Consider the following 20,980-nt stretch of genomic DNA (forward strand, 5'->3'; position numbering starts at 1 on the left):
CAAGTTTGATACATTACTAATAAGAATAATAAGATAGTGATACATCACTAATAAGAATAAGAATAAGATAACTGAGGTAAAATGTTACTGTGCCATAGCCCAAACCCTGTAGGAAAGTGCCCTACAGGTAGACCACAGCTGCGATACAAGGGCATCTGCAAGAGGGATCTGAAGGCCTTAGGAGTGGAAAACAGGTGGGAAACCCTGGCCTCTGAGCAGCCCGCTTGGAGGCAGGCTGTGCAGCATGGCCTTTCCCAGTTTGAAGAGACACTTGGCCAACAGTCTGAGGCAAAGAGGCAAAGAAGGAAGGCCCATAGCCAGGGAGACAGACCAGGGACAGACTGCACTTGCTCCCAGCGTGGAAGGGATTGTCACTCCCGAATTGGCCTTTTCAGCCACACTAGACGCTGTTCCAGAACCACCTTTCAGAGCGCAATACCATAGTCTTTCGAGACTGAAGGTTGCCAACACACATAGCCCAAACCTTTTTGAATGCTGAGGTAGGTTGACTTTTTCTTTAAAAATTAGCTTTTGAAATTGTATTAAATACAACTCTGAGAAAACACTCTCGGCAGTGGATGGATTATTATTTTCCCTGTATACCAGTAATCTCTTATTTATAGTATATTATTTATAAATAATTGGAAATGTGAATGCAGGAGGTATATGTTGTATCTGACTTGAATTTGAGCTGACTATTGAGTATGGAGACTTGAGGACCTCATGTGTTTGGGAGAACTGCCTTTTATTAAGTAGTACTCTAAGCAGGAAAGAGCTCACTCTTACAATGTATTGACCAATGCTGTTCATATGTTCTAGTGCACAAACACTATCAATTTTGTAAACAAACCTAGGATTATTCCAGAAGGATGATTGCCAACACATCATAACCCAATGGAGAATATTTTTCTATCTCTCCCACATGGTTAGAAATTGCCACATGCTTAAAATGTGGCCACATCTATCCAAGTTCCTATGTACTGGAATTCCCCCCCCACCTTTGTTCTGCCAGTTGGTTCCAGCTGTTGATTGTGCTGACTGCATGCTCTGTCCAGCTTCTGAAATAATCTTCTTGTTCATATTGCAATGCACTTAATAAGTTTGAAAGATCACCCAGACCATTTCCCCCACTTCTGGATATTTGTCTGAGAACAATAAATTATTAAACTGAAATTTACAGTATAAGAAGTCTCAAAAATTAATTGTGGGTTTTTTATTTTTATGAGAACACATGAAAAAGTGCAAATTAGGTTTGCACTTAAATGTTAGCGTGAACACAGTCACTTTAATTCGAGCAAAATGATTTTAAGTATCTGAGTAATTCAGGAATTCTTATTAAATATTTGGAAGAGAAGCTAGACTTGGATTATCTGAAGACATGTGCTCTGTTTATGGTTTTTAAGAAGAAAAGCAGCACTTTCGACAATTATGCCCTTTTATTTAAATATGAAGATCCAGAATTAAAAGTACAGTAAACACCAACTAAAATATTATGTATCTCCAACCCTAATGCACATTTGGCTCAAGCAGGCTACTTCCCATCCTGTCCCAACACCAGTGGGGTTGCTGTTTGGGTGTTTTCTTTCACTGTCACCTCAGTATTTCATGGTTCCTGCGGGCCATTGAGCATGCTCGCTCTACATCAGTCTGGGGGCTGGTAGGAGTTGCTTTTACTTTTTACTTTACAAATGTCTGTCCTTCTGTGTATCTCCCAAACCACTATTTTATCTTGGAATGTCCCTGCTTTGCTTTCAGTCAAATAGGCAATCAACCACCTGAGTTTGTTATTAGTATACAGCATGGCTTTTCAGACTGGGGTGTCGTGACAGCCCTGGCCTGTTTTCCCTTAAGGGGCGGGGGTGACCAGGAGGCAGTGGTGCAATCCCAGGATCCTGCTGCTCCACTTTCACTTTTGAAGCATCAGGGAGCCCTGCAGACAGCTGCGCAGGGCTCCCCGTACCCCCAGGAGGCTGCAGAACGCTCTGGTAAGTGTACCCAAGCCCCTGCAGCCCCCTTGAGCAGCACAATCCTGGGGATCACACCGCTGCCTCCCCCCGCCCCCACAAGAACTTACTGTGGCTTTCAAACTCCCTGGGAGTTTGAAAACCACAGGTATATAGGTTATAGGTAATAACTGCAACTGGTTTGGCAGGCTACTGAACTTAGATAGCAAATGGGAATGTACATTCTCATCTGCATTGCAACACATATGCTGACGTACATCACTATCCCCGCTGTGTAATGCAGGATCTAGCTACCTGCATCCAAGCACAATTGGTTTGGTATTCCGCATTCTGCTCCCGATCCAGAAATAGGAAATACATGCAAAGCCCAAGTTCCTAGATTCCAGTAACGAGATGGTGGATTCCCTCTGTAGTTACAGATTTAGAAGCCATTTAATCTTCATTATTTGGTTTCTTGTAAAATACTCAGCCTGTCAGATCGGCATCTAATTTTTCACTGTTATTCCTGATAAATGCCTGTGGATTTTGCCTTGGAATGCAAAATGTCTTTTGTTTTTAATATTTCCATCAGTTTCTGAGGTTTCTATGTGCATTGTAGTAATCTAATATGACTAGGAGGGGAGGTAAATGAATAAAACTGCATGCTCATTTTCCATGTTGATGCCTAAAGGATTGTGTAGTTAAGCAGTTTGCCAGAAGGTGACACCAAGTCAATGGAAGCAATAGCAACCCCTAATTTAGAAGAATTATAGCTATATTAGAAAACTATAGAAATACAGCTCATTTTAGATTTAAGCAGGTGTGGTGGTAAATTTTGAAGTGCAGGGTGTTGTCATTATATCCCCCCATGCCCCACTCACCGCAGACACCTGCCTATAATTCGACCCCACAGATAAGTCGAGGGCAGGTTTTGAGCCAGCAATCATGGAATTTTCTGTGACCCTTGGATAAGTTGGGGGTTAAACTTAGGAGGGTGTCTGACTATAGTTTTGTCTGATTTTACCCGAGGCCAGATCCTGAAAAATAACCTACCACTAATTGTTACCTAAGAACTGTAGTCTCTAATTTATTAAAAACATAGTAAAAGGTCATAAGATACATTTTTATTCTTTTTAAATTCTCATCTTCCCCTACATTTTTGTAAACACTATCAGAGTAAGTACAGTGTAAACTACACACCAGTAAAACAGTTGTTCCCAACCTGGTATTCACATACTCCCAGGGACACTCAACAGGGGTAATTGAAAAAGAATGCAATCAAGGCAGAAAAGGCAGGCCGTGCTCCAGAATGCCTTGCAAGGCAGGAATGCCTTGTAAGGACCAGCAAGGCAGGAAAGGAGGTAGCTAGCTGGCTGTGAAAGCCCCAGCAATAGATAGTTTTTGGTCATCAATTCATCTATGAACCAGTTATTGAAAACCAGCACAGTAAAAAACTGAAACATAATATGAAAAGTGATCAATCACCCAGAATTTCTCAGCACACTTCTGGTGCAAAACAGTGCAAAGGCAGAGTATTCTGTTCTTCAAACAGATGAAAAGAGCAAATATGTGATGAATACATGAAGTCTGGGCTTTCATATGGAGGAGATGAGGGCTTGTATTATTAATGACAAACATTTTGCTAATAGGAAGGGTACAATTTACTGAAATGGGCTGCCAAGGGATATGCAAGTGAAAAAGGTTGGGAACCACTGCAGGAGATCCATGAATCAAATCCACCTTTAAGGTGGCCATGAGGAGAACCATGAATCAAATTCACCTTTAAAGTGTCTGGTGTGTTAAGCCAGAAACTCTACATACAACCCATAACACATAACTGGGAGTGTGCAATTCAATTCACAGCAGAGAGATGCAGCTGCATATATTTGCAGCCCTTTTTCCTCAGAAGTAGACCCACTGCTTTCCATGGGTGTTATTCTTAAGTAATGGTGCACTGAATTGTAGCCTGGGAAGGAGGGTCCCATTCTGGTGCTTCCAAAAACAGACCTGCTTTGCAAGCGTTTGCTAAGCAGAACCAGAACCAGGCTGCAGCAGAAGGAAGGAGAATAAAAGGTTAACTTTGGCTGGAATGTCCCTGGAAAGTAACTGTAGCAACTAAGGAGGTGCCTGCCTGAGCTGAGCAATAGCTCAGCTGAGAAACTGTTCAGAGTTGAAAGGCTCTACCCTCTGATTGACCCGGAGATAAGATGAAGTGATAATTGGAGCTTGATTACTTGGCAAAAATTTCACATACGTACTATACGTGAGTATCTACAGTAGATTATAAAACAAAAAATGTAAATTTCTTCTTTAGACAATTTTCTTTTCCTGCCACTTACTTTGAAACTTATTATATTTCATTTAAACAGCTAGCTCATTTCATTCCAGACCCTTTGAGGGGGTTATAATACATTAAAAGATATGAATAAAAATTGAAAAATACACTAACGCATCTTAGATAGATATAAAAGGTATTTGGGCACAATCCTATTCAACTTACGCTGACAGCCATTCCAGTTACAGAGGTCTCCTCAAGGTAAGGGAATGTTTGTTCCTTTATCTCAGGACTGCATTGGCACTGGAAAGTTGGATAGAATTGGGCCTTAGAGTGTTCAATAGGACCTACACCCAGGTAAACTGGCCTTGAATTGTGGCCTAAACATATCTACTAAGTGTCTCTTAGGCAGATGATGGCAAGAACGATGATGACATAGATATGCATATATACCCTAGGCACATTTCTTAGTTTGCCTGCTACAGAGCCTGATGCTTCAGCTAAGGTTCTTTGAAAGGTTTAAAAGGTTGCTTCAGGTACTTCTGCTGCTAACACCGCTGTTCATGGTGTTCCTAATGTAACAGAAATCCTAGAGCTCTGCTCCTACTCAACCATATCCTTGGATTTGAGATGTTTAAAAGATATTTAGCATTAACAAACATATGTAAATAATCTAATGGTGATATTTTGGAATGCAGAAAAAAACTAATATTAACAAAATTACTATATCTAGTAGTGACATTTCAGAATACAGAAAAAATTAATATGCTTAATGCAGTATTATTTTTGCAAGTAGTGGATACAGTAAAATACTGGAATGTATTGTAAATTCATCACATATTGTTTGCAGAATAAAGGGAGCATTTAGTTTCAACTCCAATAGGATAATTTGTGGTGTTCAGTTCTGTCCTTTCCTATTTGATCATGGTGTTTAAACATTATCTATCATGAGATATACCTGCCCCTTTAGTAATATCCTGTGTTTATAATTTTATTGCATGTTTCATTCACTCACGTAGGGAAACTTGATCTGATGTTGTAGCCACTGTGATCCGTATTAGCATTCTAAGCTTGGGCCTGGATCCAGTTCTAGGAGCTCAAGTCCAGCAAGATCCACCACATGCCCTTCACTTGAAAGGAATGTTTTTCACAGCTTGAGTGGAGAGCTGGCTGCAGTAGTGACTATTGCTGGAGCTGACTCCATACAGCAAGGTCTGGGAAAACCTGCCACAGCAGGTGGATATATTGTATTCAGATAGATGGTTGCTGCATCCAGCTGAGGAAGCTGAAGATGAGCTGGTGGTAACTTTTACTATTTGTTTTCTGTATTTCCACCTTCGCATACATTGTGACCCCTGGAATGTATTCTCATGGACACTTGCATTGGCATTGCATTGGCATATGGGAAGCTCATTCACCCTGTCAGCACAGTGATTACATATCTGTAGAAATCCCTACTGATGTGAATGATAATCTGTGTGAACTGAGCCTAAAATATTTGGAAATATAAGTTAAATAAAAAGAACTGTAGTTTGCATACCTAACAGTGATATTTAATTTAGGTATATCTGTTTTACTTGTACAGAGATGAATAATAAGCTTTGAGTAAACATGAATGAAATAAGTGTTGTTACTTGTCCATTAGTGTGGGCCACCTTTTATGTGGTGATAATTAAATCAAATATGCAGCCTGCCAAATTGGTAGATCCAGAGTGAATCTGTGTATTTTTGAAATGGTAAAGGACTTTGTCTATAAGTTACCCCTTTGCATTTCCTTCTGCATCATTGTTTTATCCCTAAGGGTATTTGAAGATTGAGAATCTGGTATTTGGTTAAAGAGCATTCTGCTCAGACAAAACATTGGAAACATGTTGCCTTTTGTTACCCTGCACATTCCTGATTTTGTCTGATCTCGGAAGCTAAGCAGGGTCAGGCCTGGTTAGTACTTGGATGGGAGACTGCCTTGGAATACCGGGTGCTGTAGGCTTATACAGTCTTCAGTCTTTCGAGACTGAAGGTTGCCAACCATTAGAATTTCTCTTACAATCATTTTCAGATATGAGGTTCACAAGGGAATTTTCTGTCCTTAAACTTTCTTACAAGTCCTGTGTTGCTCGTTCAGCAAAATTATGTGGAACTTTAAAAACTTTCATAGGCAAGAGACTTGCCTTGCATTCTAATAATATATTGTAAGTGCAGCACCCTACTTGTAGCAATCATTTTAGTGCATTGTTATGCTAGGAAGGGTTAAAGCCATATTAATTACCAGAGATGCATAGGATTAGCACTAGAATTACTATTGTCCTGTGTTTCAGAAAGGAGTGTGCTAACTATGTCTTTTTCACTTTGAGTTTTGGCTTATTGTTTCTGCTGACTATTATTATTATCATCAGCTATACCAGCAACATACCTAGCACCCACAGAAAGAGAGGACAGGACCTTACCTCAACAGACTTGCAATCTAGTTAGATGCAAAGTAAACAACAGAGGAAGAGAAGGAAAATTGAGGCAGGGAAGGGATATGCAGTTGTTTCACTTGCGCATACTGGAGCTTAGTTACAGTTGGGAAAGAGGGTTTTAAAAATCTTTTTTTTTTTAGAACTAACTCTATGCTTTTTGGTTTAGGTTCAACATAAAAGTGCACTTGCAGATTGTAGCAAGCTTCATGCTTACCGGTGTTTCTGGAGGTGCAAAGTATGCCCAAAACGGACAACTGTTTGGACGTTTTAAGCTCACTGAAACACTTTCCGAAGACACTTTGGCAGGACGGCTGGTGATGACCAAAGTCAATGCTGTATATTTATTGCCTGTCACTAAAGATAAGTCAGTCCTGACTCAAGGAACCAAAGAGAAGGTATATGAAGCAGCTATTGAGGAAAAAACAAAGGAGTATATATTTTTGAGAATATCCAGGGAGTGCTGTGAAGAGCTTAGTCTTCGAGCAGATTGTGAAATGCAGGTAAGTTTTGGTTTCTTGTTATGTACTTCTTTCAGTTGCTTCTTGGCTCATTGCTGGAAGTACTTCAGCAGCCCCATTCATAACATAGTTATTGTTACAATGTACCAGGTATTGATATTAGTTTTTTAAACTAAATAACTGAAGATCAAATAAGGCACAAAAAATTGGTGGCAAAACAAGGTAATTATATTTTTGTCTCACAGTAGTAGCATTGTGATCTGAATCTATGTTTTGGGAACAATAGCGCTAAGGATCAAACTGTGGTGGTTCTTCTGGTACAATAGAAACTGCCCCATTTGATCGCATTGAGAACACCTTTGGGAGCAATAATGGTGTTTGTGGAAATCACCTGCTACAGCTGCCATAGCCAGAGGTAGAGGGCAAGGCATAGCTGCCTGCATCTTATCTATGGAGACCTATATTGTGTGATTCCAGCTTTTGGTGAAGATGGCTGATTGTATACATAGCTGAATAACTCTGATCTACTTAATAGGGACAAGCTGATGCTATAATAGCATTATAAGTGCCAAATATAAGTGCCATTGCTAGCACTGCTCCACCTTTTCCAGCCCTTTGCGATTGGGCTGCCAGAAATACATGACTAGGAGTTCTTAAACCCTCATTATACTAGGAATAAGCAAAATTGCCTTTTACATTTGCATCTGATTTTTGTATGTAGCAAAATTAATAGTTTTGTTTCTGAGTTAAAATGGCTTCTGATAGAGGACAGTGTGTAGGACTTGAGCTATCTGTCTGTGTTTCCTTGGAGTTTTAGCATCAGTGCTTGCTAGAGGCTTCTAAATTCCTTGGCCATAATGCTTCCTAATGGAGAAATGTTTGTGTATTGTGGGGCCATTCGTGCTTTGTTTATAGTTGTATAACTTTGAATAATGCGAGCACCTCAGATGCTGCAACCAGCTCTTTCCAGACTCCCTACCATTTGAAAAGGCAGAGGCTGAGGCAGACAGAGGAAGTGGGAAAGAGATAGAATGTGGTCCTAGAGGGGAATCTCTACTATTCCTCCCCCATATCCTCCTTCCATTTGGTCTCTGCTAAGGAAGTAGAAAAACTGGCCAGGATAGAAGGAGGGGAAGCAGCAGTGGCCACCCCACCACAAAAAAACAGAAGTGTGGAAGTAGAGCAAGCAAGTGGGGACAAGAGAAGAGTGGATGATGGGTAAACAAGCAACTTTGAAAGTCAACTGCAGTTCAGGATACTGGGAAAGAGGAAGTCAGAGGATTCCATACACACTGCACCTCTCCAGTACTGGTGACTTCCCTCAGGCTGAGCCTAGGTGGCCAGTAGCCAGCAGATTCTTTCTTTTTGGTTTGTGTGACTTGGCTACAACAAAGGGGCCAGGGCCATCATAGAGTGGATGGGGGTGGGGAGCAGCCCCCATTGTTTTTGGCTTGTGTTGAGCTCTCAGTTTTCCACTGAGAGAAGAGTAGTGTGTCATGGCTTGTGGGCTTGTTTTATGCTAATTATGTTAATGACTTGAATATAAGGCTATGAAAATTCATAGGGACAGTTCATGATACATTTCTTCTCTAGCCCATAGTACTAAGCAGTTTGGCCTACATTGCTCACATTTTACCAGAGCATAAAAGGATTTTTTTCTTATCATACGTTTAGAATTGCATCTACGCTTATAAAATCCTTCTTGAGCAAAATGTGGGATATCTGTAGTCATATCTGTATCTGCAGATTGAGAATGGTATTAATGCTAACACACAAAATAATATCCTGTGGTGATGAACTTGCCTGATCAAGGATAATTATTCTTTGCAGTCCTAGTCTGTGACTGGAAACCAGGGTTGATGGGCAGTTTACCCAGTAGCCCTGAGGGACCCTCTCCTGCTTGCCACAGTTCATCCTTTCCCTTGAAATTCCAGGAAGTTGCAGGTGATGAAGCAAGGATGACAGCTTGAACAATGTAAATGCATAAATGCAGCACAAATTAGTCTGGACATTTGGAAGCTGGTTCTGTAATGTGATGCCAGATTAAACCCCCTCTCCTACTTTTATATCTGTATCATGCTGTCCAATGAAGCTTTTCTTGCATAGTTAACTGCCTGTTGACACCTGACTGTGAAGATAATCAAACTGAACATATAGTGGCCACTGTGACATTTTTACTGGGCACTTTGTGGATAAAGAAACTTCTGGCCTCAAATACAGTCCATAGCATCTGTTGCAGCTGCTTGGATGATTTATGGTAATTTCAGACACCACTACTCCCATGGGGAGTCTGTCCCCTTCAGATTCTTACAAGTATCTGAAGGGGACAGAATTCTTGGAAGTATATGAACAAACATGTCTTACATGTGTGCTTATCCCTTCTTTTTTTTTCCTGTATATAACTAGTCTGACTGTGATCAGTGTGCTCTTCTTGAAGGAGAAGTGTGGGTTCTTCTTGTAACATTTTTCTTGGGGGGAAAAAATCCTTGGATGCCCTGGACCTAAATAGTTACTGGCTAGTTTCTAATCTCTCAATCTCTAAGTTTTTGACGCAAGGTCATTGAGTGTGCTAAGGATATTTGGATGAAGCTGGTTACTAAGAGTCTTCTAGACTGGTTTTAGAATGGATGCTACCTTGGTTGCCGTGGTTGATTATCTATAGATAGACAAGAGAATGCAACCCTGTTGATCCTATTGATTATTCTGGACCTCTTGGTAGCCTTTGAACCATCAATTATGGTGTCTGCATGTGCATGTTTTAGTAACTTACAGTCTGGACTTTTCCAACAAGCTCTATATGGGGCTACTTTTCATGAATGTTAGGAAAGCGAGTTAATTCAAATTCAGCCATCTGTTTAATTTTGGGAGTAACTTAAGATAATTGATTGATGTGGTGCTAAAACAGTTGTACTTGTTCCAGATTTGTTTCTGAGCATGATTCAAAGTCCAAGTTGAAACCTTTCAAGTTCTAAATTGCCTTGACCCAGGTTATCCAAGGAAATATATTTTTCTTTGCATTCTTCCTGTACACTGTCTGAACATCCCCAAGATTCTTTTGCAGACATGCAGTGGGAAATAGAATAAATAGTATTTTTTGCTGCTTCCATAGGGGTTATGCTTATGATACACTATTTCGGTAAAAATTAACATTGTTGCTAGATCTGTTGACCTCCCCGCCCCAAAGCAAAATTATGAAAAGAAAAGTTCTCATTAAGTGAAAATTAGGATAACCTAGTTATTCTAATGCAAACGTGAATTGTTTCACTAGTTACAACAGTGTGTTCACAGAAGACAGTTACGTTGTTTGAGTAAAATGATGTCTGATTTTCATACCTAAAATAATCTTTCTTTCATGGGATCATAGAATAGATAGATCAAGTGTAGCAGTAAACCAGGAAACACTGAACATAGGATTTGTAGTCAGTTCTTTGTATATCTTACTGTTTGTCTGATGGAGGATGAGAGAAACAGGAGCCTTGACCTCGTCATGTTTTGTTTCCCTGACAAAAATAGTTTCATTAGTTGCCTTTAAAATATACTGCTATAGAACTTGAAAGAATTAGCATCAGCCTGCTCAAGCAAATGCTTTTTCTGTCATATATCTCCTGTAAGGATCAAGTGGTTGACTCTTCTCTCACAGAAATAATTTCAAATAGAGGCCACAAGTACAAATGTAAATTCGTTCTCAGTAATGGAAATAGCAATGTCACTTTCCAATCAGTCTGTTGAAAAATTATGCAAGGATCCTAATGCTTTCATTTAACCTGCATAATTAGCTAGCATTCTGATTACACGACTGGGTACTTGGGTTGTTTATATTTTCTGAAAACAATAACACAGACTTAAATTGACTCTATCAGGAAATGCTATTGGAATAAAAAATGAGATGGGGCATTAGTGGTGGTGTTTTGATTTTCCTTTATTAGTAATGTGAAGTTCAGCGTGTTACAGCATTCCTGTGTTTTGTTACACGACATCAATACATTGCAATGTGTAAATACAGAAAAGCAGCCCCCTGCCATGTAATAAATAGGGGTATTTGAAAATGGATTTATTGTTTTGAAAATTTGTCGTCTAAAAATGCAAAATGTGGTGTTTTATGTTTTTATTCAAATACAACTTACATTTCAATTTTTTTAAATTCAAAATACTGATTACTGGAACAGTAATCAGATTGCAATCAGATGCTGTCCACAACCACTTACAGGAGGGGTGGTGGGGTGAGGTTGAGAGCTACCTGATGATGCCTGCAGAGTCACACCTAAGCTTGCTGGCTCTGGATTGTTCTTGCTGGCATGCCATGGCATGGCAGCAGGGTGAGGAAGGCCCATCTGTGACCTTCTGGGTATGACTGAGGTCAGATGTTGCCCCTGCAGAGCTGACAGAGCTGCAACTATGCTTGCTTCTGGTCTGAACTGGAAGTTACACCTTTCACAGCCTTCTGAGCCTGTTCTTGCTGGTGTGGCATGGCATGGTGTGGTGATGGGGTGAGGAAGGCCTTCCAGGTAAGGCAGAGGCTGGAAACTACCCCTGTGGCTTGTGCCCACTTGAGAAGCTGCACCCCAGCAGGGCTTGATCCATTGGAAGGCATGTGGAAGAGAGTGAGGCAGCCATTTTCATCCAGTATGCCATGGGAATTTGGGAGAGGGTCATTTATCAGTAGGGCCATTAGGGGATGCGAGCCCTCCATTGACAGCACAGTGTGCCTTGTCAATTGTCAAAAAACTGATGGTGTGCCTTGACCATTTTAGTGCCTTGCCAGTGTGCTGTGAGAGGAAAAAGGTTGAAAATCACTGAACTGAAGAATGGCCTCATGGTGTGGCATGGGGTGAAATTAGTGATATTTATTCACTGATGAAATTGGTGATATTTAGTCCCGCCCGGGGCCAGGAACGAAGGGTGCTGGCCCCCCGCCATCCTGAAAACTGGAAGTGGGGTTTAAAGGCCTTCCAGAGGCCTAGAAGGCCTTCGGAGGGCTGGGGAGGCCACAGATGGCCTCTCCAACCCTCCGAAGGCCCCCAGATGGCAGTGGAACTGGCAGCGAGTTAATTGGTGCTGTTCCTGGATGTGTAGTGTCCTGGGGCATTTGCCCCCCATCCCTCCTAGGAATGCCATTGTATTTAGCAAACATACAAAAAAAAGCTTTTTTTATTTTATTGACTCAAATTGGTTTTATTTTGCAAATACTAAAAACACACACCCTTAGTAATAACTTTGCTCTGCATTTCTCCATTTATTCATTGCTATGTAAACCAAGTTAACTGCTTTTGTTGAAAAGTGGTGTATGAACTTTATTTTGTACAATTAAAATAGATTACATCTCTAATACAGCACATTTAATTGTAAGGATACTATCATATTGGTTGATGGAGAAAGGTTCACATAGTTGTTGGGGGAGGGGGAAAGAAGCCTGGTTTGTATGTGTCTAACTTTTATCCCAGTGTGTGCTTGGTGCTAATACCGCACTTCCAATAGTTGGCCGGATTTAGATCCTCTTGGATGAGCATTCAAGGAAATTAATGAATCTAGGTGGTAAGTGAATTGATGCAGTTGTGCCCTTCCTCCTCCTGCTTCTGTTGTCGTCTTGTGAAGTGTGTTCCAATCACAACCTCTTGCATATATTTCTCTCAGCCTTCATTGTAAGATGCATCCTACATGTGTACAATTCTCTCCAGTTTTCTAGCTGTTAATAGAGTTTCCATCCTGGACCAAATAGTGGCTTTGGTGGTAGCAAATTGTGGCATGGGGAAAAGTGTTAACTCCCTACCCTCTGTGTGTGTATATATACACACACACCCATCCACCCCCAAAATCAGGGAAAAGTACATGTAAGGTATAGTTTGACTTTTAAGGCCCAATTGTATCTTTGAGATATATCAGTGAACTGCCATATATGCCAATGCAACAACATTCCTGCTGGTGTAGATGGCCTCCTGTCAATGAACATGCTACGGACACTAGCACAACATCAGAAAAAGCTGGGCTGGCATAATTCAGAGACATGATTTGCATGATTCCACCAACAGTGCGACCAAACTGGAGAAGAGATGGGGGCAGGACAACAGAGGGATGAGAATGAGTTGACATATGCCACACCTTAACCCCCCATCAGATGACAGATATGCCCCCAATGCCATAAAAATGCTACACCAATGACAGAGCTGGTGCAGGTAGGAGAAACTCATAGAGATCAATGGGGAAGGGTAAAACAGCAATTGTACATCCTGCCACCCCTACCCCCTTTTTTTTTTACAGTGGAGACTAGGATACAGACTACATTGATAGCCAATCACAGTGCATCAACCCCAGTGCTAATACTTCTGCCAAGGAGACTAAGGGCACAATCCTAACCAGGTCTACTCAGAAGTAAGTCCTATTTTGTTCAATGGGGCTTACTCTCAGGAAAGTGTGGTTAGGATTGCAGTCTAAATCTCAGATGATCAAGTGAGTGACATGAGGCTTTGGTCTCTCAAAGGTGAACTTTGGTGGTGGGAATCATGATGAAAGGGCACTCTGTGCCCAAAAGGAGCGCTTTGCACAAATGTCCCTCACAATGTGTATGGCAAGATATTTTGTTAACGCTTGGATGTCGGTGAAGCCATTACCACCCACTTGTTTGACGTCATGTACAATGCATTTCACTTCTTTGTCAGTGGTTGGGAAACCCTTAAAATCATTCACACATTCATTCCATACGATCCAACTCACATTGATGGTTTCAGACTTAATTGCATGCATAGCATGTGTAATACACATGATGCAATTGGCAATGCTGAAGGATATCCATCACTTCATCGTGTTAAGATTGTGATCAGCATCCAGGGTTCTAAGTATCCATGAGACAAGGAGAATTGTCTGTGATCAAAAATACTTACAACTCCTTTCTCTTTGAGGTACCACTCTGCAATGAAACACTTGTGGAACCAATCCAGAAATAATACTGCCATCACCAAGTGTTTTTATTTGATTGCCAGAATACAGGAAAGAGATTTTTGTTCTTGCCTTTAGGTCACAAGGATTTGCAGCCCTGTAGAACAAGCCCTGCTTTATTAAATGCTTTTTCCCAGAAGAGCCCTGTCTCATTAGCATTCCAAACTTGTTCTGGAAGATAGCCCTTTTCTTCTATCTTTTTCTTTAATTCTTTGTAGACTTTTGCTGCCTCTTCATCGGCAAATGTGACTTCACTAGTAGTCTGCATGTTTTTGAGGTTGAAGTGGTTCCTAAGACTGTTAAGCCAACCAAGGTTGGTTTTTAATTCCTTCTCATAAGAAGTCCGTCCCTCTTTGGTTGCCAGCGCTACTCTCATGCACATATGTCTACTACATGTGTACACACACTCAGTCTCGGGCTCAGTTTTGCACGGCCCAGAATTAAACTAAATTGGGGAATTTATACCCTGAAAGGGCAAAATGCAGTGTATGGGGAATATTGACTGGATGGTGGAATGACCTCTTAAAGTGCCTCCAATTAAACTCACAGTAACTATTTGAGAGTATTTTTTTTCAAAAAAATAGACTTTATTAAGAGAGATGGGGGGAGAAAAGTCAGTGTGACACGATCAGAGGTACAGCAATTCAAGTGGTTATGGATAAAAGAATAGCTCCATTTGGACAGCAACAGGTTAAGTGAAGGAGGGAAAAAGATAAAGTGAGAGTTGGGCTGCCAGCTGAGCTGAGTTTCCTCTGCCAGATATGACCCAATGGGAGAGAAGGAGGAAATTACTGGGAGGTTTAAAATGGGCATCAAGGAATGGACAGTTTTAGATGGGGAGTTATTATGAGGGTTAGAAGGAGAAAGGAGGAGAGAAGTATTAGACTGAGATTGTATTTCCTTCTGTAAAATGAGACTGAGCTGCTTGGTTTTGGATCCTGAAGGAAAAGGAAAAACTCAGCCTAGTGCCCTGTGGTGGGCAGGGAAAGTAGCTCCTCTAGAGATGAAGACAGCTACCAAAGCAAGAGGCTCTCCAAGTGGGGAAAATCTCACAAAAACAAACAGAAGTATCTGTTGGAGGTAGAGACTGCCGAAACAAACTGCATGGAAACCTTCGGTGTGGAAGAAAATGCCAAAATTTTGTTCCTTGGGCAGGTGTAGCTACAGGACTTTGGATGAAAAATATAAAGGCTTTCATGGGTGAATAAAGGTATCCGGAAGATCTCTTGGATCTGCAACCAGGCGTTTCCTGGGCTTGATTGAATTGTGTCCTTCCAGGAGGACACAGAGGCTTAATTGCACCCCAATCTGAGAGGTTCCTGAGGGGACAAAAAGTATGGCATGCACACATGCTTAGATTGTGGTGGAGGAGGCTGAATAGATTGTCCAGGTTGCCTGGCTACTGGGCTGTTAAGCTTAATTTATTATTAAGGAAGTCCGTGTAAGTGAGGGGAACCTGAATTTGCAAGACCTTAGAGCAGTGGTTCCTAAACCGTGGGTCTGGGACCCACTAGTGGATCATAACCCAATTTTTAGTGGTTTATGAAACTGAAAGATTAGGCTATGTTCAAGGGTTAAAGAAACTGTTACTGGGGGGGGGATGCTGCCCAATCACCATTATAGCCACACCCCTTAGCATTTATGAATCAGGCAGCAGCCTAGGGCTTCTAAAAAGTTTGGGAACCGCTGCTTTAGAGCAGGGGTGCCCAAACCCCGGCCCTGGGGCCACTTGCGGCCCTCAAGGCCTCTCAATGCGACCCTCAGGGAGCCCCCAGTGTCCAATGAGCCTCTGGCCCTCTGGAGGTTTGTTGGAGCCCACACTGGCCCGACGCAACTGCTCTCAGACTGAGGGCGACTGTTTGACCTCTTGCTTGAGCTGTAGGATGAGGTCTTCCTCCACTGCTTGCTGTTTCACATCTGTGATGCAGTAGTGGCAGCAAAGGAAAGGCCAGCCTTGCTTTGTGCAAGTCCTTTTATAGGCCTTGAGCTATTGCAAGACCTTCATTCGTTCATATAAGTTCATTTTTAATTTATACATTTATGTAAATTTATTCAAATTTTAAATGTAAATTCTTTTTTTCCCCGGCCCCCGACACAGTGTCAGACAGATGATGTGGCCCTTCTGTCAAAAATTTTGGACACCCCTGCTTTAGAGGAAGGTGACACACAGATGCCCTACAGCAGGGGTGTCCAAAGTTTTTGGCAGGAGGGCCACATCAGCTCTCTGACACTGTGTCAGGGGCCGGGGGAAAAAAGAATTAATTTACATTTAAAATTTGAATAAATTTACATAAGTTTACATAAAGAAATATATTAAAGACGAACTTATATGAATGAAGGTCTTGCAATCGCTCAAGGCCTATAAAAGGCCTTGCACAAAGTAAGGCTGGCCTTCACTTTGCTGTCGCTACTGCATCACAGATGTGAAACAGCAAGAAGTGGAGGGAGCCCTCATCCCACAGCTCATGTGAGAGGTCAAACAGTCGCCCTCACGCTGCGAGCAGTTGTGTCGGGCCAGTGCGGGCTCCAACAAATCTCTGGAGGGCCAGAGGCTCATTGGACACTGGGGGCTTCCTGAGGGCCACATTGAGAGGTCTCGAGGGCCGCATGTGGCCCCAGGGCCAGGGTTTGGGCACCCCTGCCCTACAGTGATACAACTTTCCATTCAGATCATTTGCTCTTTATTCGCTTGATCTTTATTAGAGGAAGCCCTGCCTCATCCCCTGCAGGGTGAAGTCTTGGCTGATTCTCAGGAATGTCAGTTAAAATGGAGTTAGGAGAGTGTGCACATTTTGGAAAGTGAGGTCATTGGCGGAACTGTAAAACTATGGCAACTGAAGTAGTCTCTTGTGGAAAGCAACTGATGCATATAGAATTTATTCCCATCTTCTAAACAGTGTTGTTGGCTGTCATTTATATAGGTTTCTGTGTAATAATCAACATTTCATTCAGAAATTTGAATATTTGTTAAATGCTGTTTCCATCCCTAGTTATGAATAATTTTGTTTTTTCTTCAGTTGTTTAATCTTTTTAAAAATGTAAAATGAATTTATTGTTAGTGATACAATTGTTTGAACTAATTTAATTGATCATATTCTGATTTGGGTTTTGGTAAAAATGCTAATATCCATGCTAGTTGTAACATTTTTGAAATTGCACCAGTATTTCTTTTGGATTTTTCTTATTTCATTATAATTAAGTAATAATTGAGAAGAAAGGTAATTATTATCAGAAATCAATTTTTTAAAGGTTTTAGGAATATTATGTACCCCATCCCCATAAAATACAGCCATGATATCTAAAATTCCTTTAGAAAGACTGCCGCATTTTAATTTTTCTTCATCCATTTCAGCATTTCAGGTCTACTTTACCACTTTTGTTTACCCTATTCTTTCCAGCCTCCATAATTCTATTGTAATTATCTCGTAAGTCTCCCCTACCCCTGCTTCTTACCCAAATTTTTACATGGTTAGTTCATTTTCCCCAGTGCTCTTTGCCAGTACAGGTGGAGCCTATTTAATCTGCGGGGCTTCCGTTCCCAGACCCCCCACAGATAACGAAATGCACGGTTTTCAGAGCCCACCTGAGCTCCAAAGGCAATTAGAGCCTTGCTCCGATAGCCTCTGGAGCAGTTCTGAGGTCCGCAGAGGCCGCACATGGCCTTTATGGGCCTCAGAACGGCCTTTGGAGGACCTAGAAGGGCACTTCTGGTTTTCAGCTGTAAACTGGAAGTGCCCTCCTAGGACCTTCAGAGGCCTTTCTGAGGCCCATAAAAGCCATGTGTGGCCTCTCCAGTCCTCAGAAGAGCCTGTGGAGGTGACTGGAAAATAACTCTGGTCGCTTTCAGAGGCTTCAGTTTGGGGTCAGATGTGTGGAAATAAAATCCGCAGATAAGTAGGTTCAACCTGTACTGCTGTCTTCTGCCTTTTAATAAACCATTCAGGGATATGCAGGCTTGTGTGGGAATTTGCTGCTGACAGATCAAGTTACATTTTGATTTATATACTGCTTTTTAAGGATATTCTGACTTTGTCAGCTGTAAAGATGTGATTCTACAGACCTTATCAACTTCTTCTGATATTTTTGAATTAGTTCTGTGAAAATACAGGATTCTCTTTACTAATAAACACCACATATAAATGTGGCAGGACAGCTTTATATATACAATAGTCAAAAACACAAATGCGTTATTGTTGCAAAAATGTTCCCCGTTGGGCTTTGCTGATTAGTAAAGGATTTGATCTGATTGCTGCTTTTCCTCCTAAGATTTACCATGTGTTGGCATATGTAATTGAAAGAGCTCTGTTTCACCAAGCTTGATATCACTCATCATAAATTGTCTATTGTCTGGCACACCTTTTCATTCATTCATTTTGTATGCACTATAGGTTGAACTTCAGTTTCAGTTAAACCGCTTACCCCTCTGTGAAATGCATTATGCTTTGGACAGGATCAAGGACAACAGTATTCTCTTCCCAGATGTCAGCATGACTCCCACAATACCTTGGAGTCCCAACAGGTACAAAAATGCAAACACTTGATACTGGAATTGGTTATATTGATATTATGTTGAATTCCTTGTTACGAATGGCTCCAACATGCCCTTACAAAAATGTATAATCTTCTGTGAGATGCTGGATTGGGAAGTGAAATGGTTGTAAATAGAAAAGCAAACATCCTTTGAGCTGAGAGGTTGAGAAGATTTGCTTTCTATATTTTCTTTGGTATCAAAAGTCACTTGTAATGGATTGCATCCTTTACAGTGGAAGCAGCTTTAGAAAACAGAATCTGTTTTTTCGTAATCCCTTTGCGAATCCCTGTACATGTAAATTAGGCTTGTCATCCAGTCCCAAGGCTTCGTGTTGGTTTATTACAAACTGGCAAGAAATGCTGGATCATGTCACAAACTATTTAAAATAGAACAGTGATGTCAAGATGGTAGGAATGTCAGTGCCTAATCATCCAGATGGTCTAGGAATGCTTCGTCCAGTTTAGGATGTGGTGGGAACCACAGCATTGCACTGTTCTACTGAGGGCTTGTGTGTGTGCGTGTGCGTGTGTGCGTGCGTGCGTGCGTGTCTGTATAGAGCCTGTATTGAACTATAAATGCAAACATGTCTGGGATGAGTAACTCTGGGCTAACACAGCCTGAATATGTTTGCAACAAGGTAGCAAAAAATCGTGCATGGGCAGCTCAATGCTGAGCTACCTGGTGCACGAGCCTGCAGCAGTGCCAAAAATGGCTGCCACTGCATCCAACGCACCCCAGGCAGCTACCGCCGCCACCTCCTTGGGACAAGGGGCTTTTGTCCTCTGCCCTCATGTAAAACGACCCAAGAATTGGCGTAGAATTCAGAGCCTCCATGTCAGGTGGATAGCCCTCCATGGAGGCTCAGGATCTGGTGGAGCAAAGCTCCCTCCACACCCCCACCTACCTGTCTGCAACCGCCATGCAACCATGGCAGTCCATGCAACCGCCAAGTAGCAGAGCTCCGCTGCTCCACTGGCCAGTGCTGAACTAGCACTGGTGCACCACCGATGCTAGGGCCTGAAAATGTAACTTACTGCACATTTGCAACAATGCACACCAGCGGCGAGCCAGCATGCACTGAATAGGATTAGGCCCCTTAGTAAAGGATATTTTAATATATGACAAAACATAAACTTTTTAAAACTAAATTGGCATATATAGGGACATTTTGAGGTGGAATTTGCAGTGCCCATGAGTCACATTGAGCATTGTGAAAGTGCTGAATCCAAATAGATCCAGATGCTGATGTGGATCTAGGCTGCATGATATAGAACAAATACTATAATGAGAAAAAGACTAAGAAAAAACATATCGTAGATACTTGCCTATAGTACTTAAAATTTTTGCAAATTAATCAAGCTCCAATTACCACTTCACCTTATCTCCAGGTCAATCAGAGGGCAGAGCCTTTCAACCCTGAACAGTTTCCTTTCTCAAGCAGAAGCCAGGCACATCTCCTTAGAAGCAATTTGTTTCTACCGCAACTTCACTGGGAAATTCCAGCCAAAGTTAACCTTTTATTCTCCTTCCTTCTGCTGCAGCCTGGTTCTGGTTCTGCTTGGCAAATGCTTGCAAAGCAGGTCTGTTTTTGGAAACACCAGAATGGGACCCTCCTTCCCAGGCTACAATTCAGTGCACCATTACTTAAGAATAACACCCATGGAAAGCAGTGGGTCTACTTCTGAGGAAAAAGGGCTGCAAATATATGCAGCTGCATCTCTAACAAAAACCCTTGACTTCCGACGGGCGGACTTCCCTCAAATGAGGAGGCTGGTTAGAAGGAGGTTGAAAGGGAGGGTAAAAAGAGTCCAGTCTCTCCAGAGTGCATGGAGGCTGCTTAAAACAACAGTAATAGAGGCCCAGCAGAGGTGTATACCGCAAAGAAAGAAGGGTTCCACTAAATCCAGGAGAGTGCCCGCATGGCTAACCAGCCAAGTTAGAGAGGCTGTGAAGGGCAAGGAAGCTTCCTTCCGTAAATGGAAGTCTTGCCCTAATGAAGAGAATAAAAAGGAACATAAACTGTGGCAAAAGAAATGTAAGAAGGTGATAGGGGAGGCCAAGCGAGACTATGAGGAACGCATGGCCAGCAACATTAAGGGGAATAATAAAAGCTTCTTCAAATATGTTAGAAGCAGGAAACCCGCCAGAGAAGCGGTTGGCCCTCTGGATGGTGAGGGAGGGAAAGGGGAGATAAAAGGAGACTTAGAGATGGCAGAGAAATTAAATGAGTTCTTTGCATCTGTCTTCACGGCAGAAGACCTCGGGCAGATACCGCTGCCCGAACGGCCCCTCCTAACCGAGGAGTTAAGTCAGATAGAGGTTAAAAGAGAAGATGTTTCAGACCTCATTGATAAATTAAAGATCAATAAGTCACCGGGCCCTGA

At 41.8% G+C, this 20,980-nt stretch overlaps 1 protein-coding gene across 2 annotated transcripts in view; it reads left to right on the top strand.

Moving 5' to 3' along the window:
* Window positions 1-20,980, top strand: part of HELZ (helicase with zinc finger) — a 170,069-nt gene that overhangs the window by 56,219 nt on the left and 92,870 nt on the right. For both annotated transcript variants that reach the window (XM_066613958.1, XM_066613959.1), the window contains exons 12-13: window positions 6,844-7,177; window positions 18,454-18,584. In XM_066613958.1, the coding sequence (XP_066470055.1) occupies window positions 6,844-7,177; window positions 18,454-18,584 (465 nt within the window). The remainder of the gene's footprint in view (window positions 1-6,843; window positions 7,178-18,453; window positions 18,585-20,980) is intronic.

This window comes from Tiliqua scincoides, chromosome 2, assembly GCF_035046505.1.
Source record: "Tiliqua scincoides isolate rTilSci1 chromosome 2, rTilSci1.hap2, whole genome shotgun sequence".
In the NCBI taxonomy this organism is placed as follows: domain Eukaryota; kingdom Metazoa; phylum Chordata; class Lepidosauria; order Squamata; family Scincidae; genus Tiliqua; species Tiliqua scincoides.